General features: G+C 42.8%; 1 protein-coding gene across 1 annotated transcript in view; it reads right to left on the reverse strand.

Annotated features, from left to right (window-relative positions):
* Positions 1 to 25,115, reverse strand: part of LOC124613174 (5-formyltetrahydrofolate cyclo-ligase-like) — a 97,660-nt gene that overhangs the window by 62,205 nt on the left and 10,340 nt on the right. Inside the window, exon 2 of the mRNA XM_047141810.1 lies at positions 11,302 to 11,415. Coding sequence (XP_046997766.1) covers positions 11,302 to 11,415 — 114 coding nt within the window. The remainder of the gene's footprint in view (positions 1 to 11,301; positions 11,416 to 25,115) is intronic.

Genomic DNA, 25,115 nt, shown 5'->3' on the forward strand with positions numbered 1-25,115 from the left:
TTTCTGCACTCTTGGGAGAACACGCTGTGCTGCCTGTCTGAGTGACTCAGCACGTTCCCTAATGAAGGGCCGACCGGAGTAGCCGAGCGGTTCTAGGCGCTACAGTCTGGAAACGCGCGACAGCTACGGTCGCAGGTTCGAATCCTGCCTCTGGCATGGATGTGTGTGATGTCCTTAGGTTAGTTAGGTTTAAGTAGTTCTAAGTTCTAGGGGACTGATGACCTTAGAAGTTAAATCCCATAGTGCTCAGAGCCATTTGAACTTAATGAAGGAAGCAGCGTCCATGATGCGACCAAGCAGTTCATCTCGCGTATTCACCGTCGTTTGTACACACCAGACTTCGTCCAACACCATAAACAAAAATGTAATGGCGTAAGGTCAGGCGGTGTTAGTGGTTAATTAATTATACTACTGCAACCAAACCGACCATTAGGGAAAGTGCGGCTGAGGTGTTCCCTCACACGACTGATAATAGGAGGAGGGGATCCGTCGTGCTGGAAGTACATTGCACACTGTACAGCACGATTCAGATGTTCCCTCATACGTCTGGTAAATTGTTGAGGGGCTCCTTGATGCTGGAAATACATTGCAGTCCCCGTAGCCAAACGAACGTCATCAACGTTTTCCAGAAATGAATTTTTCAAAAAAATGCAAGTAATTCTGTCCCGTCATTGCTCTTCTAAAATGACTGGAGCTGCCAACACGTTACCTACAATGTCACGCCAAACATTAATCGAAACTTGGAAATAGATTTCAACTGCAGCATCTGGATTTTCCAACGATCATTGATGATTATTACGTGTGTTGTTGATTCCATTCCGTGTAAATATTGTTTCATCAGTGAACAGTATTAACGGAAGCAAACGACGATTTTTATTTAACCAATGACAAAATTCAAGCCCTGCAGTGTTGTCAATGTGAAGATTGTGCATACGCTCTATCTGGAAGGCTACAAGTTTTCCGCATGTCTTTCATGGGTCACTGATATTGTTAGGACGTAACAAATGTTTTGATTTCGTTTTTCAAAAAATGAGAAGGTTCATAAGGTTGTTCGGTCAGCAATTCACAATTAAGCTATGTAAAGAATTTTAAGGTCCATGTCCAGGTGATGCTAAAGGGCATGTGCAAGACACACACGTTTTTGCTTGAAGCTCAAAAGCAAATGTACATTAATTTGTTCTACCCCGTAAAGAATTCGGAATAGGCCATACGGCAGCATGAAGGTTTTAGTTACAGATGAGCTTCCACGTCATATCCCTGAACGTTTGACGCCACGAATTTAACACTTCGGGGGAGGTACCGATGTCTGGCGCAAGTGGGCGTTGAAATAATTCAGTGACGAAAGTTGAAAACTTGTATCGGACCGGGACTCGAACCCGGATTTCCCGTTTTAAGCGAGCGGTCGCCTTAACCGCGTCGGCTGTCTGGACGCACTTTGCGTCCGACCCAAATTCTCAACTTACCGCACCGCACCGCACGCTACGAAGCAGGTTCAACTGTCCACTACCTCATTTGCTCGCAGCGTTTCTTGTAGTCTCACAAGAGGTACGGACGCTATTGTACATCCGCGTTGAGCAGGCAAGTGAAAATTTGTTGACGTCTCTGATATCCGCAATTCGGATGCACAGTGGGATCCGTGCCAGACGTGGATTACAGGGCACGCAGCGAGCAATGAGGTAAATGGGCAGTGGACGCTACTTCGTAGCGTGCGGTAAGTTGACAATTGGGGTCGGACACAAGGCATGCTCGGATAGCCGAAGTGGTTAACGGGACCGCTGTAGAAAAGCGGGAACTTCGGGTTCGAGTCCCGGACCGGCACAAACTTTCAACTTTCGCCATTCAATTATTCCATCGCCCATATGTGGCTGACATCGGTACCTCCTTTGAAATGTTGATATTTACACCCGATGTATAAAAACAAGTGGTGCCGGTTGGGACGGACATGTTTAGTTACAGATGAACTTTCATGTCATATCCCTGAACGTTTGACGCCACGAATTTAACATTTCAAGGGAGGTACCGATGTCAGCCACAAATGGGCGATGGAATAATTCAATGGCGAAAGTTGAAAATTTGTGCCGGTCCGGGACTCGAGCCTGAAGTTCCCGCTTTTCTACAGCGGTCCCGTTAGCCGCTTCGGCTATCCGAGCACGCTTTGCGTTCGACCCAAATGTTTACATTCATCTTCTATGTCCTACCTGAACTTCCCAAATCAAAACATTTTTACCTAAACAACGGTAAAACTAGCACTTGCAACCTACGTCCTCAATTATTTGCTTGACGTATTCCAATCTCTGTCTTCCTCTACAGTTTTTGGCCTCTACAGCTCCCTCTAATACCATGGAAGTCATTCCCTCATGTCTTAGCAGATGTCCTATCATCCTGTCCCTTCTCCTTATCAGTGTTTTCCACATACTCCTTTCCTCTCCGATTCTGCGTAGAACCTCCTCACTCCTTACCTTATCAGTCCACCTAATTTTCAACATTCGTCTATAGCACCACATCTCAAATGCTTCGATTCTATTCTGTTCCGGTTTTCCCACAGTTCACGTTTCACTACCATACAATGCTGTACTCCAGACGTACATCCCCAGAAATTTCTTCCTCAAATTAAGGCCGGTATTTGATATTAGTAGACTTCTCTTGGCCAGAAATGCCTTTTTTGCCATAGCGAGTCTGCTTTTGATGTCCTCCTTGCTCCGTCCGTCATTGGTTATTTTACTGCCTAGGTAGCAGAATTCCTTAACTTCATTGACTTCGTGACCATCAATCCTGATGTTCAGTTTCTCGCTGTTCTCATTTCTACTACTTCTCATAACCTTCGTCTTTCTCCGATTTACTCTCAAACCATACTGTGTACTCATTAGACTGTTCATTCCGTTCAGCAGATCATTTAATTCTTCTTCACTTTCACTCAGGATAGCAATGTCACCAGCGAATCGTGTCATTGATATCCTTTCACCTTGTATTTTAATTCCACTCCTGAACCTTTCTTTTATTTCCATCATTGCTTCCTCAATGTACAGATTGAAGAGGAGGGGCGAAAGGCTACAGCCTTGTCTTACACCCTTCTTAATACGAGCACTTCGTGCTTGATCGTCCACTCTTATTATTCCCTCTTGTTTGTTGTACATATTGTATATGACCCGTCTCTCCCTATAGCTTACCCCTACTTTTCTCAGAATCTCGAACAGCTTGCACCATTTTATATTGTCGAACGCTTTTTCCAGGTCGACAAATCCTATGAAAGTGTCTTGATTTTTCTTTAGCCTTGCTTCCATTACTAGCCGTAACGTCAGAATTGCCTCTCTCGTCCCTTTACTTTTCCTAAAGCCAAACTGATCGTCACCTAGCGCATTCTCAATTTTCTTTTCCATTCTTCTGTATATTATTCTTGTAAGCAGCTTCGGTGCATGAGCTGTTAAGCTGATTGTGCGATAATTCTCGCACTTGTCAGCTCTTGCCGCCTTCGGAATTGTGTGGATGATGCTTTTCCGAAAGTCAGATGGTATATCGCCAGACTCATATATTCTACACACCAACGTGAATAGTCGATTTGTTGCAACTTCCCCCAATGATTTTAGAAATTCTGATGGAATGTTATCTATCCCTTCTGCCTTATTTGACCGTAAGTCCTCCAAAGCTCTTTTATATTCCGATTCTAATACTGGATCCCCTATCTCTTCTAAATCGACTCCTGTTTCTTCTTCTATCACATCAGACAAATCTTCAGCCTCATAGAGGCTTTCAGTGTATTCTTTCCACCTATCTGCTCTCTCCTCTGCATTTAACAGTGGAATTCCCGTTGCACTCTTAATGTTACCACCGTTGCTTTTAATGTCACCGAAGGTTGTTTTGACTTTCCTGTATGCTGAGTCTGTCCTTCCGACAATCATATCTTTTTCGATGTCTTCACATTTTTCCTGCAGCCATTTCGTCTTAGCTTCCCTGCACTTCCTATTTATTTCATTCCTCAGCGACTTGTATTTCTGTGTTCATGATTTTCCCGGAACATTTTTTTACTTCCTTCTTTCATCAATCAACTGAAGTATTTCTTCTGTTACCCATGGTTTCTTCGCAGCTACCTTCTTTGTACCTATGTTTTCCTTTCCAACTTCTGTGATGGCCCTTTTTAGAGATGTCCATTCCTCTTCAACTGTACTGCCTACTGCGCTATTCCTTATTGCTGTATCTATAGCGTTAGAGAACTTCAAACGTATCTCGTCATTCCTTAGTACTTCCGTATCTTAGTATTCTTTGCGTATTGATTCTTCCTGACTAATGTCTTGAACTTCAGCCTACTCTTCATCACTACTATATTGTGATCTGAGTCTATATCTGCTCCTGGGTACGCCTTACAATCCAGTATCTGATTTCGGAATCTCTGTCTGACCATGATGTAATCTAATTGAAATCTTTCCGTATCTCTCAGCCTTTTCCAAGTATACCTCCTCCTCTTGTGATTCTTGAACAGGGTATTCGCTATTACTAGCTGAAACTTGTTACAGAACTCAATTAGTCTTTCTCCTCTTTCATTCCTTGTCCCAAGCCCATATTCTCCTGTAACCTTTTCTTCTACTCCTTCCCCTACAACTGCATTCCAGTCGCCCATGACTATTAGATTTTCGTCCCCCTTTACATACTGCATTACCCTTTCAATATCCTCATACACTTTCTCTATCTGTTCATCTTCAGCTTGCGACGTCGGCATGTATACCTGTACTATCGTTGTCGGTGTTGGTCTGCTGTCGATTCTGATTAGAACAACCCGGTCACTGAACTGTTCACAGTAACACACCCTCTGCCCTACCTTCCTATTCATAACGAATCCTACACCTGTTATACCATTTTCTGCTGCTGTTGATACTACCCGATACTCATCTGACCAGAAACCCTTGTCTTCCCTCCACTTCACTTCACTGACCCCTACTATATCTAGATTGAGCCTTTGCATTTCCCTTTTCAGATTTTCTAGTTTCCCTACCACGTTCAAGCTTCTGACATTCCACGCCCCGACTCGTAGAACGTTATCCTTTCGTTGATTATTCAATCTTTTTCTCATGGTAACCTCCCCCTTGGCAGTCCCATCCCAGAGATCCGAATGGGGGACTATTCCGGAATCTTTTGCCAATGGAGAGATCATCATGACACTTCTTCAAATACAGGCCACATGTCCTGTGGATACACGTTACGTGTCTTTAATGCAGTGGTTTCCATTGCCTTCTGCATCCTCATGTCGTTGATCATTGCTGATTCTTCCGCCTTTAGGGGCAATTTCCCACCCCCTGGACAAGAGAGTGCCCTGAACCTCTGTCCGCTCCTCCGCCCTCTTTGACAAGGCCGTTGGCAGAATGAGGCTGACTTCTTATGCCGGAAGTCTTCGGCCGCCAATGCTGATTATTTATCAAAATTTTAGGCAGTGGCAGGGATCGAACCCGGGACCGAAGACGTTTTGATTATGAATCAAAGACGCTACCCCTAGACCACGGGTACGTTAGATCTACAGTAAAGTAAAGTTTTAATGTTGAACGGCATTACCTTTTTAGTAACGGATTAACGATAAGCGAAGTTAACTTTGTGACTAACGTTGCGGTACACAGATATGATACAGAACCGCATCACCCCTAGCCAATGGGATAAATACCTGCTGGAATGTACGACGTTAATGCAGGATGGCAGCGGACCGTATTACTCGTTTCCGACCTCTTGATAAGTATGGAGGTGTGATTACACATGTCAATTACATCGCGATTACGGGCAGCATGGGGTTCACGCCTGAGCCTCAGGACGTGCGCTAGCAGCGCATGTCGGGTGTTTCAAGCGTTAACCTCGCGTCTCAATATCTCGGGATGTAATGGGAATATTGCGATGCAATCAACGCCATTGTGTATGTGCTTTTTCATGCTATGGATTGCTGAAGAAAAATTATAGGTGGTCCATTTACAAAAACATAAGTTTGTGTTAAAAAACACATATGCTTTCATTTTAGAATGTTTCCAAATATGCACATTCATGTGCCCTAGCCCTACGTTGATACCGGTGAACGGTGAAAGTCGTTTTCCAATAGCTGTTATTGTTCCAGAGATATTTTGGGTGGACAAGATAGCTGGGACACCCTGTATGTGTCGCATTCGGGAGGGCGACGGTTCAATCCCGCGTCCGGCCATCCTGATTTAGGTTTTCCATGATTTCCCTAAATCACTCCAGGCAAATGCTGGGATGGTTCCTTTGAAAGGGCACGGCCGACTTCCTTCCCCATCCTTCCCTAATCCGATGAGACCGATGACCTCGCTGTTTGGTCTCTTCCCCAAAACAACCAACCAACCCTGTATGTGTGTAAAATATATATATATATATATATATATATATATATATATATATATATATATATATATATATTACTCTGAATCTAGTTTACGGTTTGTCTATCGGTGCCGAAAGACCCCTACCCCACCAACCACTCCGGTAGCTTCAATTGTGTAACACAAACAATAGTCCATCTACGATAAAATACGAATTTGTATTCCGAAAGCCATCATATCACTAGCACGAAGGACACAAAGTGTAACAAAATCTTTACCTCAGACATCCTTTCTCGTTGCACTCGAGCTTGGTACCCGACAATATTATTGACACACGTATGTACACGCCCGAAATATCTAACTTTATCCTCGTGGACATTACGTTTCGGAGGAAATAATAACTTTCTGAATTCTACTGGAACGTACAATCACACTAATCCGAGGGTCGTGGGGTCTAGTTCCTAAGCGTCAACTTTCTTCTGTTTTCAGGTTTTTCGTTCCTTGCACTGCAAATAAACCAAAAGAATGCTGAGTGTTTTGCATTTATTAATGTTTGCATAAAAGGCATGGTAAACAAAGACAAAGAAAAATTTTGGATTGCAAATAAACTTGCAGGAGGGGATCATAAGGCGTACATGAGAACTTCGTATGTAAAATTAAACACTTTTATCATGTTACAGTTGATTTTTATATGCCCTGGGTGATATTCATCGTGAAAACAGGAGAAGTAGTAATTTTCTCGGGTTCTTGCACACGTTATAAAGGCAGCATTTTAAAAATTACATGGTTGTCTTAATGTTTCTATAGGAAAATAGAATTGGTTTACATTCATAAAAGACTTTCTCTCATAGCATTGTTTAGTAGGAAACCAAGGGTAACGTATCATTGGGAATTGGAAATTTGTGGGAAGATCTTATGGGACCAAACTGTAGAGGTCATCGGTCGCTAAGCCCACACACTATTACATCTAACTTATACTAACTTACGCTAAGGACAACACACACACCCATGTCCGAGGGAGGACTCGAACCTCCGACGGGGCAAGCCGCACGGACCGTGACAAGGCTCCCAAGACCGCGCGGCTACCCCGCGCGGCCAACGTATCATTTCGACAAATATTGGCGAGATAAGCTGATGATGTACAGTGGAATGTATTTTGTTGCAGTCTTCTCGGAATGTGATTTGTTTTTCTCTCTCGAAAAGATCCGTTTTGAAGCTCATTGGTTAAATTCTTTTCCTAACGGTAAAAACTGATATCGGAGGTTTCCATTAGCAGCAGTGGACTGCTCAAAGATCAAAAGAAACTAGTAGGATACGAAATCCTGTATTCCTTAATTACAATCCATTCTTCGAAAGTTATTTACAGTGCCCTGGTGGACATTGTCAGTCTTTTCTCAGAAATTTAACAGCATTCCCAAATTTTGCTTTGCCTTTTCTTTTCATACCTTTTGTAAAAACATATTAATAAACACAATATATTAAGCATTATTTTGTTTTTTTTTTTCAGTGCAATTAACGAAAAAATTTAAAGTAAAACAGTGTTTCCGCATAGGGACTCGAGCCAACGACCCCCGTATTACCGTTCTGTACTCCTTCCGTTGTGTCAGCCCCTGCCTGGAAACAACGCTAACATAAATGATTGATGCGTCGCCCTACCCTCGCCAAAAATGCTACTTTCTTTCTAAACCCTTCAAACCCTTCGCATCTGGAGCTCGACCTTCTGTCACTTTCGTTTCTGGCCAAGCCCTGCATGTAGCTGAAATTTGGACTAAATCGGCGATGGAGAGTAGGCGCAGTCCCTTTCTTAGTAAGATCCCCAGACCGACGAACATTTGTCAAAAACTGGACAAGATATTCGTAAGTGACGTCTTTGGTAGAAAAATTACACATCCTTAGGATTCCTTCGATATCTCTGACTGGCATGTCTTCCCCACCGCTAGAGTTTCTTGTTCGTTCACAACAAATCAGACCAGACAAATACTTAACGGATGTGACTGGTTACCGCTTGTGTACTCAAATGACATCGAATCTGAGAATTTAGACGCATTACATTTCTTTTCTTTGTTTTGGGTCAACCGCCACTATTTCCATTAGAGCTGCAGTCCGCAACTGTATCCAAACGACTTTATCTCAATATATACTACTGCGTCATATGAGAACAGCTCATCCAGGAACAGACATCTGCTTAGCCACGAATAGGCTTACCCGCCCTATAATAGAGGACCACAAGTACCTCACCCCGTCGTACAATGGAGGCTAGGCGGCGATCTTCAATGATTTGAGCAGCATGATAATGAACTCACCTTGAGGTTTTAGCTGTTAATTCGGCTGATTTTTACCCGATGAGAAACATATGGGTTGTTACCGCGCTCCATTCCCGTGTTCACCATCGGCCTTGACCTCAGGTGCCACGTACTCCGGAAACCCATCAAAGACTTGTCGAATCCTTGACAAGCAGAATTTCCACTGTATTGGGTTCCAAAGGTGAAGTCTTCCAATGACCTTCAAACTCGCACTTCCATGTCTTAGGGAGTGGAAATGTCTGCTGGCGTGATCTCATCGTATCATGTCAGCAGACAGTTCCTCTGGCTTGTGCAAAATCTCACTGTCAGCGAATAGTTCCTCTGCCTCGTTCAAGATCTCACTGCATTATTTCTGTTCTTTCCTTTGCGTCTAACAATTGGAGTCTCAACAATGACTACTTATTTTGCATTTTATTTACGCTGCAGACGCCTTTCTTTTTAAATTTTTTTACGTTTTTACTACAGACATTTCACTATAGCTTCCTTGAACTTCCTACTGATTTTATTTCTACGTGACTTCTATTGCTGGATTCTCTTCTTTCTGTTCCTGATCCTTTCTGTATTTCCTTCTTTCGTCGATCAGTCGGAATATTTCTTGTGTTGCTCAGTTTGCTCGAATTACCGTCTCATTTTTATCTCTCCAACTAATGAGATGCGCTTTCCTTGTCAACGAAGTAATTTACTGTGGCATTCATTATCTCCATATCTACAGCCCAGGAACTCCAAACGCACGTAACCATTCCTCAGTGCTATAGTATCTCACTTATTTGGACACTGATGCTTCTTGATAATTCTCTTAAACTTCAACCAAATCTTCATTAGTAAATTGTGATCTGAGTCTGTATCTCTTCCTGGGTATGTCTTAAAATCCAGTATCATATTTCGATACTTGTCTACCCATGATCAATGCAGTTGGTGCCCTTCTGTATACCCAGACTGTCCTCACAGTGGCCGGCCGCTAGTAGCCAAGCGGTTCTAGGCGCTTCAGTCTGGAACCGCGCGACCGCTACGGTCGCAGGTTCGAATCCTGCCTCGGGCATGGATGTGTGTGATGTCCTTAGGTTAGTTAGGTTTAAGTAGTTCTAAGTACTAGGGGACTGATGACCTCAGATGTTAAGTCCCATAGTGCACAGAGCCATTTGAGCCATTCCTCACAGTGGGCGTAAATAGGGAATGGTGTAAAAAAAGTTGCTGTTATAAATGCGAGATGATGCTGCAGAGCCGTAACAATTTCAATGAACACAAGTTTGTGTTCACCATCAGTTCCTGCATAAGCTTTACTGAGTTGTGCTATTGATTTCCGTCCATATGGGCCATATTCTGTCACTGGACAACAAGCCATTATTATAGGATTTTGATTTCTCGGCTGTCAAACATAGTTTCCTTAAAAATGACATAAACAGCCAAACGTGAGAATTTTGTTGCACAGCACTTAAACTCTTTTGACAACTGGACACATCTGTACTCGCACTGGGAACGTGACGTATACTCTTCTTAAAAGACCTGGCCAAGTTACTCTTATTACATTAAAGCGCAACCAAGCGAAAATTCCGTTCTGAAAAACATTAGCCTACAGGCAAACGGAATATGTTTTTCATCAATGCAGTTACAAAATCTCTTCGATGGTTACGACGTGAGGGTATTGAGAGTGACTTCGGCAGGTCTTGCAAAAAGTGTACATACTGCCTTTTCAGCAGGAGTGCAAATGTGACCAGTTACCAGAAGTGTGTTACTGACGCGTAACATAAATACAAAGCTTCAGATATGACGTTATGATTGCCTTGATCACATGTAGGTGTGCTGGATTACTAGCAATATGTACCACGTATTCATCTCAGACACATGCGCCGCTTCTTGATGTCGTTGCCATGAGAAGAAAGTTATGCTTTTTAACGTTTTACTTTTTTTTCGTTATGAGATAATGTAATCTTAGGCGTATATTGGAATTTGTACATCTATTGCAATAACTACTGCAAAGGTAATCTCATTTTTTATTTCAAATTCACAGTCCGATACGATGGCACATAAACAAACGTGCGGTTTATCGCACAGCATGATTTCACAACCTATACACTGATGGTATGTCAAAAAGAAATGTAAAATCGTTAATTTACGATTGCAGCTACAGCAGTGTAATAGTTTTGTAATGCTTGCGGATCTGAAGATGGAAGCTTAACCCTGCCGAAATTAGTAATCCACTGCGATCAAGACAATAAAAACTTCATATCTGAAGCTTTCTATGTACTATATAGATGGTAGCCCTCCAGGTGACAATGTCAGGTATCTATAAATACTCATGTTCGACCATTTAAGCCATTATTAAGGAAAGTATTTTCATACATCAGAAACCAAATTGCTGTAACGAATTATTGGCCACAGCTAGAAAGTAGTCCACATAAGCGGAAACTACTAGTATCACATTTTAATAAGGTTTATGCAGCAGCTGATGCTGTACATAAATAAAGCTTTCACTGAAAACATAATGCCCTTCTCTCTCTCTCTCTCTCTCTCTCTCTCTCTCTCTCTCTCTCTGTGTGTGTGTGTGTGTGTGTGTGTGTGTGTGTGTGTGTGTATGTGTATGTGTATGTGTATGTGTGTGTGTGTGTGTGTGTGTGTGTGTGTGTGTTTGTGTGTTTGTGTGTATGTATGTGTGTATCTATCTCTTGCACAGTCACACACGCTAAATCTAAACCCACCATGTTGGTGACGATCTGTGACTGGCGCAGCTTCTCTTCCGTAGTGAGCGCGCCAATGACGCTCTTCATCTGCCTCCGGACGACGTTCTTCGACGCCTTGAGGGTGGCTGTCATCTGCAAAGCAAAGAATTCGTAATTTACAGTCGACAACATTTTATCGTTCCTCTTCGCAAATTGCGGTAGAAACTGAATGTGAAATTTAAATATAAGACAGCGTAAATTATTTAGGTCTACACTGATGATCCACACACACTTACGCGAATGCATTGAAGAGGACCTGGAGCACATAATCTGTTCAGAATGAACTTTACCACAGAGAATTTTGCATTTTTACAAAACGTTACGGCCGTATGTTGACGGGGACAGCACCCCGGCAACTGCCTGTAATTGCGCGACGTCCCACATTGTTGGATTTTCGTTAATATTGGGGGGATTTTGTAGTTACTATTTGCACTTATGATTTTTGCTGACATTAACCAAATACTTTGTATCACTGTATTTTTAAGTTTTTATGGAGGTGGCGAGTGGCCCCAACTCATCATGACATTAACAGAATATTTGTGGCCAAGGCAAATATAAAAAAAAGTTATACAGGATATCTCAGGAGGAACAGTAAATACTTTGGGAGGTGGAAGTATATATTAATTCTAATAAAAGATGTGTTCAATTTTTATTGTGTATAGAGACACAGCCTATTACAGAGATAAATATTTATCGATTGTCATTTTAGTTTGAAGTCCACATTGTGAATTTGAATTTGAATTTACATTTATTCAGTTTTTTAAATGTGACTGGGGCCTTTTGGACTACTAGACTGTTTCATTTAAACATCTTCTTAGAGGGCTCTGTTGTCTAGACTATTTAAAACGAGCTTTCCGCATTGGCTACAAGAATGAGTACGTTCTTCCAACAAAACGGGGCCTCGCATATTCTACTCGTCAAGTTTCACATCATCGAAACTTAACGTTGCCGGGGCCTTACCCTTTCAATATTGCCCGTGGGCATGACTAAAAGGCAATATTTACAAACAAAAATTAAACACAAGAGACGAATTGATCGTTCTGATTATGAAAAGTGGTGCCCTCATAAAAGAAAGACAAAAACGACATTGGAGGAGCTATAAACTGTGTTGTTATGAGAATTCCAAAGAGCACTGAATTCGAATTTATGAAATCAGCTGTGAGATTAATTATTTGCATCTGCTTAGCATCTTCCGTGAGTATTTGTTTGGGATGCATTCTAACTGTTGTATCTCTGTAGCCAGTAATAATTGAACGCGTGTTATATGGATTGTTTTATTCGAATTAGTCTCTTCGAATATTTACTGTGCCTCTTGGGACACTCTGTACAAATGCAGCTATGATCACGGCATCTTTCGTTGCTTTCACACAATACGTGTTTTCAATTTTCTACTCTGTCAGCGGTAGCAAAAATACTATTACATTTTGCACTATGATGTTTATTTCCCCTGACCATATGATGAATTGTTAGAGAAAATGCACTGACGGAAAACAAAATCGAAATGGAACTCTCAAGTACATACAGTCTGCAGAACAGTCTGTTAGTGATTACTATTTCCTTCACAAACCACTGAAGTTGTAAAGTAATTGCCCGTTCGGACTTCTGAGTGGGCAATCCTGGGCGGGGATTTAGCAAGAGGAGGACGGAATATGAGTTGGATCGTGAAATATTACAGTCTGAATGCTGTAGGTGAACTGAAAAGAGAAATTACCATGTTAAAATTATGCTTGCAAAGTGGTAGTTAATTGAAGACGTTGTGAACCACACTCCAGCTGAGGTGACAGAAGTCATTGGATAGCGATATGTGGTATGCAAATAGGATAGCTAATTCGCAGGATAAAATTAAAACCATATGGTCAGTTGTGAAGGAAGTGTCTCGTCAGCAGCACAAGTTCGACGATATAAAATAAGTTCGCAGCAAAAAAATTTATGTTACTGATAAATCAGATATATGTACTGTGGTGTCACCGCCAGACACCACACTTGCTAGGTGGTAGCTCAAATCGGCCGCGGTCCATTTAGTACATGTCGGACCCGCGTGTCGCCACTGTGTGATCACAGACCGAGCGCCACCACATGGCAGGTCTCGAGATACGGACTAGCACTCGCCCCAGTTGTACGACGACTTTGCTAGCGACTACACTGGCGAAGCTTTTCTCTCATTTGCCGAGAGACAGTTAGAATAGCCTTCAGCTAAGTCCATGGCTACGACCTAGCAAGGCGCCATTAGCCTTACATAGTTTGATAGCTATCGTATGAAATGTCTCATCAAGAATGCTGTATTCACATCAAAAAATAAAAGATAAGTATTCGAGGAGCTGCATACTTTTCTTATTAGAATTCACTAATCCTGTTCCAGAATTCACGCCCGTCTGCGTTAGATAGCGTGCATTTCGGCCTCCTCTATCTACAAGGTGTTGGCATATTTGCCAACACATCATGTACAGTACCTAACAACCATTTTCTGAGCATTGCTGCGGAATTAAATAAAAATTTAGTTTCTACAGGGAATCATATAACTTTCTTGGCAAATGCCTTTCCGAGATTAAGTTTGAAATACTCCTCTGTGATACAGACAAGAGGGAAGAGCGAGATTGAGTCAATAATTAAATCATTTAAGACTAAGGACTCTCATGGTTATGATGGAGTGTCTAGCAGAATATAAAGTACTGTGCTCCACATCCTAGCCCTGTATTTAGCCATATTTTTAATTTTTCCTTTAGGAATGGTGGGTTTCCAGAAAGATTAAAGTACTCAGTAGTAAAGCCGCTTTATACAAATGGAGAAAGGGATAATGTAGATAATTTTAGACCTATTTCTGTGCCATCAGTGTTTGCAAAAGTTATTGAAAAAGCTGTGTATGTAAGAATAATGAGCTGGTGCGTTTTTGGCGCCAGTTTCCATCGATCGTCATTTTGATCTTTGAGTCGACTTATTTGCTTATTTGTCTTATGCTGATCTTTGGCGGCGCGGATTTAACGGCAGCGCGTGCGATCTGCTGGGGAGGTGTGTCGGGATCGGCGGTGAGCGAGAGTCACGTGGGACTGTGTACGTAGGCAGGGCGGCGAGAGGACGAGTCGGACAACGAAGGAGCGGGGCCAGCGGCTACGGCGTGTTGAGTCGTGAGGGCAGATCCACCGCCCATGGTGATTTGGTTTTCCTAGAGGTGGGGAGGACAAGGTCCTTTGAGTCTGTTATAAGCTACGCCGGCCGATTGAATTGGAGTCGCCGAGTTGCTTCGGTGGGTTGCGTGCGGCTTAATTGAATGTGCCATTGTACTAAAAATCCTTTGAAACTGTTTTAGTTGTTTATCACTTACCTCGGTGTCGTGACTAACTATCTTGACGGCGATTGAGGAAGTGTGGCTACGCCCAACCAACCGACATGAGGCCTGGTTAAAGACGTAGCTAGAAGTGCAACGAGTAGTGAGCAAGTCCGGCTCTGGCGTTTCAAGACACGCCGAGATACGTCCTCTATTCTACCTTGTAGTTCATTTGGTAGTTTGGCGTGTAAATGTGCGCCGAGATAATTCTTGTCACCTTAACTTCAGGGCATGATTTTTTAGCGAACTTATTAATCAAAGTTTAAGGACTGGCACTCGCCAAGTAACGGATGCTAATTTGTTTTTATTCAATTGTATTGATCACCTGTTCTCTAGATAAGATTGTGTAGTTTATGTCTCAGAATATTGTCTACCGTTCATGTGTGTTGTGTTACAGATAATTGGCAGCGGTCGACGCGAGCATACTGGGTGCAGAGCACCACGGGGGGCGAGAGATATTTAAGGCCCTGTCCTCTCCTTTACATATTGGGTTATATTGTCACTACTGCGTGATTCCATCTTTCCGGCGGAGAATTATAGCATCCGAAGTTCAATTGCAGTGCAAAGTTGAGTACATTTCTATGTCATTTCCTGTCTCGTGGCTCTCTCGTATTGATTTGAATCCTTGGTCTGCTCGCGTCTATCGCTAATTCACACGCAATATTGAAGCAACCTCATTTTAGGGGTATTGTCATATGGTCATGTTCTAGTTGTAATCATTCTAAGAATATTGTTGATTAATCAACTGAGTAAGTAAATTTGAAGATTTGTTTGGTCAAACTTAAAGCACCTCCTTAATTGTTTTAGTCATTTGTATATAGTTTTGTTTCGGAAAGTTGGCTAGCCAAACCTTAAAAGATATGTCTTCTTACCCTTAATCTGTTCCTCAGCTGATGGGAAGTAATGAGAGTTCTGATGGGAATTGTATGGACATTTGTACTATTTAAGTAAAGCTTTACCTGGGTATATTTACCTAGTCATATTTAAATTTCAAGTTTTATGGGCCTTGTTTCGGTTAAAGAAATTTATTTGTTATTTGTCCAAGTGATCTAGCCTTGTAAGGCAGTTTCCTTTATTATTGTGATTGTGATTTTATAATGCTTTTGATTGTAATAAAATATGTAGCAACTACAACGGATTGCTATTGTGATTTTGGTGTGTCACTACCATTATACATTTCAGATAATTGATCATTTTATGTCACACGATTTGCTGTGATGTGTGCAGTTCGGCTTTAGAAGTCGTTTAACAATTGCAAATGCTATATTCTCTTTTCTCTATGAGGTACTGGGTGGGTAAAATAAAGGGTAAAGGATGTGTGCAACGTTGGCTCGGTTTCAAATAGTGCAGTTCATGACAATAAGTTCATGGTTTGTAGAAAACAGTCAGCCTCAGTTTTTACAGTTTCTAACACACAATCCAAAAAAAAAAAAAAAAAAAAAAAAAAACCCGAAGCTTTAATTTCACAGAATGGGCATATGGTTAGTGAAACTGAACAGTTCAGATTTCTAGGTGTTCAGATAGACAGTAAACTGTCGTGGAAAGCCCACATTCAGCTTCATGTTCAAGGACTTAACGCTGCCATTTTCACTATTCGAGCGATATCTGCAGTAGGTGATTGTTCAACACGAAAATTAGTTTACTTTGCTTATTTTCATTCGTTTATGTCGTATGGTATTATATTTTGGAGTAACTCTTCCCATGCTAAGCGGAGAAACGGGCGGTTCAGACAATAAGTGGTGAATATTAGCTTATTCCCAAGAGTAAGCAGCTTTCACCCGGTTAATACTCGGCAGAAATCAAACCTGCATTTGGATCGGACTTCCTTAACTCTTGTGCAGAAAAGTGTGCAGTATACTGCTGCATCCATTTTCAATAAGCTACTACTCGAATTCAAAAATCTTACCAGTAATCCACACGCTTTCAAACCGGAACTGAAGAGTTTCTTCGTCGGTCACTCCTTTTATTCTGTTGAGGAGTTCCTTGAAAAATTAAGCTCATTCGTATTGTATTGTTGATTGCGTTTACTTAAACTTATGGCTTGACATTTTTCGGGTTCATAAACATTTATTTTTATCTGTTATTACTTTTATGTTGTAATTTCATGTACTGACAAGTTCCAAGACCTTGGAGATTTGCTCCTTAATTTGGACCTACGGAACTGTACGTGTAAATAAAATGAAATACATATAAAGATGGCAGTAGTATCGCGTACACAAGATATAAAAGGACAGGGCATTGCCGGAGCTGACGTGTGTATTCAGATGATTCACGTGAAACGGTTTCCCATGTGATTGCGGCCGTATGACGGGAATGAACACGCTTTGAACGCAGAATGGTAGGTGGAGCTAGACGCATGGGACATTCCATTTCGAAAGTCGTTAGGGTATTCAATATCCCGAGATCCACCGTGTCAGGAGTGTGTGGTGCAAACCAAATTTCAGGCACTGCCTCTCACCACGGACAATGCAGTTCATTCAAGGACCGAGAGTAGCGGCGTTTGCGTAGAGCTATGGATGCTAACAAACAAGCGACTCTGCAAGAAATAACCACAGCAATCAATTTTGGACATACGATGAACGCAGTCGTCAGGATAGTGAGGCGAAATTTGGATTTAATAGGCTATGGTAGCAGGCGACCGACACGAGTGCTTTTGCCAACAGCACGACGTCTCCTGGGCTTCTGACCGTATCTGTTGGACCCTAGACGTCTGGAAAACCTTGGGCCGGTCGAATGATTCTCGATTCCTGTGGGTAAGAGCTGATAGTAGGGTTCGGGTGTGGCGTATACCCCACGAAACCTTGGAACCAGGTTGTCAACAAAGCACAGTGCAAGCTGGTGATGGGTCCGTACTGGTATGGGTTGTGTTTATATGGACTGAACTGGATCATCAGTTATGTTTTGCTACTTGATTTCGCTCTTGATTTCAAACAACGACGGAGCTTATAAGGACGACACTGCACAATGCCACTTGGCCACAATTGTTAGCGATTGGTTTGAAGAACATTCTAGACAGTTCGAATGACCACCCAGTCGCTTGACGCGAATCCAATCGAACATTTATGGGACATAATCGAGTAGTCAGTCAGTGCCAAAATACTGCACCAGTAACATTTCCGCAATTATGGAAGGTTATAAATGCAGCATGGTTCAACATCTCTGCAGGGGACTTCCAACGACTTGTTGAGTCCATTCCACGTCGAGTTGCTGTACAGCCCAAGGCAAAAGTACTTCCCACTCGGTATTAAAAGGCACCACATGACCCTTGTCAAAGCAGTGTAATAGCCTTTGTCCGTTCGAATGTTCTTTGAGTAAATATAAAACTATGACGTAAATCGGTCAAGGATTTCTAGAGAAGTTTGGTATTAGCGGATGACATTTAGATGACACATATTGATTTATATATTTTATACATTAAAAACATAGGTATTTAAAAACACGCGCTTATTCGAATGCAACGTTATGTGAAAATTTCAAAGCAATTGGCGATCAACTTTTGTAGATTTAAACTTTTGAAAAAACGAACATTTACATGTAAATATTCGTTTCCTCGACACCTTAAATCTACGGAAGTTCTTTACCAATTGCTCCGAAATTTTGCACAACGTTCCATTCGAATACACGTGTGTTTTTACGTACCTACAGCAGCACTGTACGGTATCTACAGATATAAAAGGAGATATGTCGCGGTGAGCAGTGGTCATAATGTTTTGGTTTATCAGTGTATAAAACAAGGTTCCTCTGAAAAGCGCGGCGAATGCTCTCACAAAACTAACAATACATGAGTTAGTAAGCTAAAATCTTAGTCCTTACACAGCTCGTACTTATCTTCAACTCTTCTCATTCTGAAAGACAGCTACCAGTCACCCGCAAGAATCCGTCGCACTCGTGTCATTGCAAAATGTAACGACGTTTTCCTTCAAATTATGGGAAAACGGCGACGAAAACTCATAGAACGTCAGTGCAAGTGTACGTTGTTGAACCAGTGAGTAAAAAGTGAGCGTTCGGATGGATTAAATGCTGTAGAGACGGAAAGGACGCTGTCGAGAATGAGCTGCGTTCGGGTCGACGCCCACAATTCGACAATATTGAACGAGTGCGACGGGTTCTTGCGTCAGCGGGTGCCTGTGACAATGGGAGCTGAAGAGTTGAAAATACGTACAAGCAGTGTAAGGACATTCGCATTCGTTGCGTGACCACGGTGCTTCGAACGATTCTACACTACTGGCCATTAAAATTGCTACACCAAGAAGAAATGCAGATGATAAACGGGTATTCATTGGACAAATATATTGTACTAGAACTGACATGTGATTATATTTTCACGCAATTTGGGTGCATAGATCCTGAGAAATCAGTACCCAGAACAACCACCTCTGGCCGTAATAACGGCCTTGATATGCCTGGGCATTGAGTCAAAAAGAGCTTGGATGGCGTGCACATGTACAGCTGTCCATGCAGCTTCAACACGATACCACAGTTCATCAAGAGTAGTGACTGGCGTATTGTGACGAACCAGTTGCTCGGGCATCATTGACCAGACGTTTTCAATTGGTGAGAGATCTGGAGAATGTGCTGGCCAGGGCAGCAGTCGAACATTTTCTGCATCCAGAAAAGCCCGTACAGGACTTGCAACAAGCGGTCGTGCATTATCCTGCTGAAAAGTAGGGTTTCACAGGGATCAAATGAAGGATAGAGCCACGGGTCGTAACACATCTGAAATGTAACGTCCACTGTTCAAAGTGCCGTCAATGCGAACAAGAGGTGACCGAGACGTGTAACCAATGGCACCCCATAGCATCACGCCGGGTGATACCCCAGTATGGCGATGACGAATACACGTTTCCAATGTGCGTTCACCGCGATGTCCCCAAACACGGATACGACCATCATGATGCTGTAAACAGAACCTGGATTCATCCGAAAAATGACTTTTTGCCATTCGTGCACGCAGGTTTGTCGTTGAGTACACCACCGCAGGCGCTCCTGTCTGAGATACAGCGTCAAGGGTAACCACAGCCATGGCCTCCGAGCTGATAGTCCGTGCTGCTGCAAACGTCGTCGAACTGTTCGTGCAGATAGTTGTTGCCTTGCAAACGTCCCCATCTGTTGACTCAGGGATCGAGACGTGGCTGCACGATCCGTTACACCATGTGGTTAAGATGCCTGTCATCTCGACTGCTAGTGATACGAGGCCGTTGGGATACAGCACGGCGTTCCATATTACCCTCCTGAACCCACCGGTTCCATACCTGCAAACTGTCACCGGATCTCGACCAACGTGAACAGTAATGTCGCGATACGATAAACCGCAATCGCGATAGGCTACAATTCGACCTTTATCAAAGTCGGAAACGTTATGGTGCGCATTTCTCCTCCTTACACGAGGCATCACAGCAAAGTTTCACCAGGCAACGCCGGTCAACTGCTGTTTGTCTATGAGAAATCGGTTGGAAACTTTCCTCATGTCAGCACGTTATAGGTGTGGCCACCGGCGCCAACCTTGTGTGAATGCTCTGAAAAGCTAATCATTTGCATATCACAGCATCTTCTTCCTGTCGGTTTAATTTCGCGTCTGTAGCACGTCATCTTGGTGGTGTAGCAATTTTAATGGCCAGTAGTGTGGAAGGAGCGTTTGCTGACAGTTTCCAACAGCTTAAGATGCGGTGAAAGCTGCATTGTAGCTAGTGATTATTACTTTAAAGGCCAGTAAAGGTTTTTGGTTTATATCTCATGTATTGTTAGTTTTGTGAGAGCATTCGCAGCGATTTTCAGACGAACCTTGGATTATACACTGAAAAACCAAAACGTTATGACCACTGACCACCGCGACATTGACCTGGTGGCGTTGGGGGCACGTGACGCGGTAACGAAAGTATGTAAGCGGAGCAGACACGGACTGGGGGATGACCCCTCCCAAACGGAGAAGTTGATCGAATGTTCACTTGCTACTGCCGCGAGCATCTACGGAAAGAGGTAGAACCACAGTGAAACTACCACTAGGCGCTAAATGGTTGGACGTCCACGACTCTTCACAGGACGTGGGACCTGGAGGCTTTATCTGTGGCATTTCTGCTGAAAGAGAACAATGCTGGTGCATCATCAAGTGTTCGGAGCATACCGCTCATCGTACATTGTTGAACGTGGAAATCCGCAGCAGACGTGTTCACATGTTGACCCAACGACACCGTCAATTACGGCTGCAATGGCCACGGGACCATCAGAATTCGATTGTCGATAAATGGGAACGTGTCCGCTTTACGGCTGAATCACGTTTGTGCTACACTATGTCTATGGTCGTCTCCACAAACGCTGTCATCGAGATGAACGGCGGCTCGAAACGTGCAGCGTACCACGGACGGGGGAGATATTCTCCTGCGCTTTCAAGAGACACGTTGACAGCTGTGAACCACCTGCATCCCTTCATGCTCGATGTCTTCCCCGATGGTGATGTCATCATTCAGGAGTATAATTATCCGTGTCTTGGAGCCATAACAGCGCTAAAATGGTTTGAGGAGCAGATAGTGAAGTCGTGTTGATGTCTCAGTGACCAAATTTGGATGTTTTAAATCTTATGGAATCCATCTGGTTCTCTGTCGGGGGCAGTCACGGCGTACGCAAATCAGTGGGCCATTATTTACACGAATTATGTGACTTGTTCGTAGACATCTAATGCCACATACCTCCACAAACCTACCAATGAGCTGTTGGATGCCTGATCAGCAGAATCAGTTATGTATTTTGTTCAAAGGACAGACAAACAAGCTATTAAGCAGTGTGTCACAGCGTTTTGGCTCATCAGTGTATTCAGTTTACGTATCACAATGTTGACAACTTGGAGTCATAGCCAACAGTCATTCAATAAAGGAGATGAAGAGGATTTTACGAAACGTCTATTAGGAATTTTCTTCCTTCTTGAACACTAGTGCATCCGCAAATATACACTTCACACTGGCTAATGTGGACTGTGTTGATGTGGTTTGTATGCCTAGCGATGAGTATCACAAATTTCTATTAATACTTCCATCAGCTGTGATATTCAGGTGCGCTAGGTAACAGCAAGAAGTGTTACGATTTTATTATGTGTCGTCGAGTCGCGGTAGTGGGTTCTTAGATTTTAAAAGAAGTCAGATTGTTACAGTTGATTAGTAATGACACAGTGGTGAATTTTTAACCCTGACTACCGGGTCAACGCGAAAATGGTGATCCTTCTACTGAAACTATTTCATTTACGTGGCAGCACAGTGGGTTGATTTGGGTCGCTGATTAATCATTCCCTCGCAGGAAATAACGCAGTTTCGGCTGATAGCAGAATCGCTAACGCCTGGCGCAGGTGCAGTGCATCTTCACACAACTCCAAAGAGAGGATGTCCCTCAAAAATGGGAACTTCATTAAAACTTTGTGGTATTACGTCGGTTGTGGGGACTGTGGAAGGCAGTGGAGTATCACAACAACCGAGTTTCGTCAACACTATCTGCGGACGCTTATCACCTGGAGAGAAGGGCTGGAGATGTGCCACTCGCGTGTCCTTCCGAACAACTAGCAATCGACTATTTGTGTTTGTTCATATTCCAGCAGCTGCATGAACATGGTCCTACGAGCTCTTGAAAGGTGTACATATCATGAGCAATATCAATTTGTTTCGTACGTTTCTCGTTATAAGCGCATTTGCGTGGCTGAACACATGAGTACAGAGGTTATGGTATTTCTCTCCCACGGGGATATAGCTGATGATAAGCTATAATAACACACAGGTAATCAAAAACAAGTGTTTATTATGATCACAATAGGAAGATTTAAAAAAGGAAAATCTCTTCTCGATAAAAATAATACTTCTCAGGCACTGACAGCCATACATCTGGAACACACAGCAAATAAACGTAGTGGGAGGTGAAGACTAGGTCACCAATAATCCCTAATGAAAGGAGGTTGAGCGTTCGCCATAGTTCGCCGACAGATACGTATCAGGATATCGCTGGAAAGTCGTAGGTCCTGTTGCGGTGGGTTCCGACGGGGCTCTGACATGGGCGGCTAAGTGCTGGCGCATGAATTGGCCCAGAGCTTCGTTGAAGCGAACAGACGACGTGTCGGTTTGCAACCCCTAAAGAGCCGGGGCACGGAGGGATTCGTGCTGATCCAGTCGGACACACGTGACTCGGCAGAGGTACCCTCCGCCACGCACCGTATGGTGGATTGCGGAGTATGTATGTAGATGTAGATGTAAGAAATGGGTCCCTGGTAAGGAGGACCTCTGGAGGTGTTCGTCCCGACTTCTATTGTCGTTTTGATCGAAGCAGTCCGGGGAGCCAATGCGTTGTTTATATACATCCCAGTGATGCTCCAGTGTCTGTTGCGTTGCCGATGCCTCAAGGCGAACGTCGGGTACATGGCAGTATTATTGAGTAGAGTTCGGGTGAGCGAAGGAATGGTAAGTAGTTCTCGGTCAGAGAGGGAGGAGGGGGGGGGGAGGGGGAGGGGGAGGGGGAGGGGGAGGGTGGGAGGGAGGGAGGGAGGGAGACAGAGAGAGAGAGAGAGAGAGAGAGAGAGAGAGAGAGAGAGAGAGAAGAGCTGCTTCGATGATCGAGGCATCACACAGACAATTGAGGTGCTCCCTGATGTGACAGAGGATAAAACATGATTTCAAGAGGATTTTGTAGAAAGACGTTACATTTGGAAAAAAAGGTAGTTTTCATTAATTTTGTTGAAAGCGGTATTCGAGCAATTATTGGAGCGTAAAGAGTGTATTGTGTCTAACAGTATCAACGTATTGGTATCCAGGACGAATTATCAGTCACTTGTGCAGTACTTAGCTTTCTCCCTCCATTGTTGGTCAAAATATTTCATTAAGAAAGGGAAAGAGTAAATCTCATACAATTGAAAGACTGCTTACAAAACTAATTCTTATGGTGTGTGACTATGATAAAGGAAAGGTCACTGTTCATTGTTCCTTTTTGTTGCATTAATAGGACTCAATATAACTTCAAAATATTTTCCTATTCGTTTATAATTATTTCATGAGGCTTATCCCCAATATTTAGTGAAAGATAGTTTTGGCAAAACCTACACTTTCATGCATTGCGCTACTGCGTGGTCAGTGACCTGTATTTTCAGAAAAGGAACAAAAATGTTATTTGTTAATGGAGCCGTATTAATAGAATAAAAAAGGATAGGACAGTCTGACACGCATCGATTTATTACAGGTGCATGCAGTTCGGCACTTTACATTCTCGCAGTTTGCAAATGGAGTAGAGCAAATTTATTCGCTATTGTAAAACCTAAATGAACCTATTGAGAGAAAATTAGGAATACAATTCATTAGGAAAATTTCATATAAATTTAGCTAACGTATTTTTTAAATGGGGTATTTCTTTTGCTACGCAACAGTTAGCCATTGCGTGTGAATGTTTCACGGGAAAACCACTCTGCTATTAGTGACAACCATTCTTCAACTCATTATACAAATAATCAGATACAGTTTACAGTAGTTAATATCATACACATGGCTGGCTCTGAGCACTATGGGACTAAACTTCTGTGGTCATCAGTCCCCTAGAACTTAGAACTACTTAAACCTAACTAACCTAAGGACATCACACACATCCATGCCCGAGGCAGGATTCGAACCTGCGACCGCAGCAGTCGCGCGGTTCCGGACTGAGCGCGAGACCACCGCGGCCTCATACACATCAAAAGTAACTTGCACAGTTAAGTTCTGTTTAAGAGTGGGGTAGCGAAGGCGATTCTAGGCGAGACACTGTAATCGGAATTTAAAAGTACTCGTACTTGCTTTCACAGTACTAGCGATGGGGTTTTAACACACACAGTTTTCACACAACGAGTTTCAATTTTTATAAGTTTCGCTCTTAATTTCTTTATGTCACTTCCTTTCTGTGTCCACATTTCGGAACAAATGAGTTAAGGCCAGAAAGAAACAGATGTGGTGTGACAGAAAGATTCTGTAACTTGAGTGGACTGGTAGAGGACTAATGGAGGTGGTTTTCTACAGAACCGGCTAGGAAAAGTACACGTGGGTAACGCTCACAAGGAAAAGGGACATGATGGGAGACGTGTGTTACATAAGGGAGTAATTTCCATGTTGACTAGTAGAGGTGTCCCAACCTTACCTGGGCACATTAGAAGACGACGAGTATGATTTCTAAATTGAAATGGCAAATATTAAATTTATCATCACTTTCCATAACAGAAATTTTATGGACTTTTTTTACCGATTGTGTAACAGATGTTCACTTCTTCAGCCGCACTGCTACTTGCTTTGGGCCGCATGCAACCCGCGTGCCGTGAGTTGGACCCCATGGTCTAGAGAGAGAGGTAGATGGCAAAAAATGTGCTCTGATATACATCCAACAAATAATTGAGGACATTGGGTGGGAGTGTTACTAGGAATTTAAAAGGTTGGCACAGGAAGTCTGGGTGACTCATCAGACCAGTCAGCAGACAGAAGACTCGCAA

This window comes from Schistocerca americana, chromosome 4 (genome assembly GCF_021461395.2).
Source record: "Schistocerca americana isolate TAMUIC-IGC-003095 chromosome 4, iqSchAmer2.1, whole genome shotgun sequence".
Taxonomy (NCBI): Eukaryota; Metazoa; Arthropoda; class Insecta; order Orthoptera; family Acrididae; genus Schistocerca; species Schistocerca americana.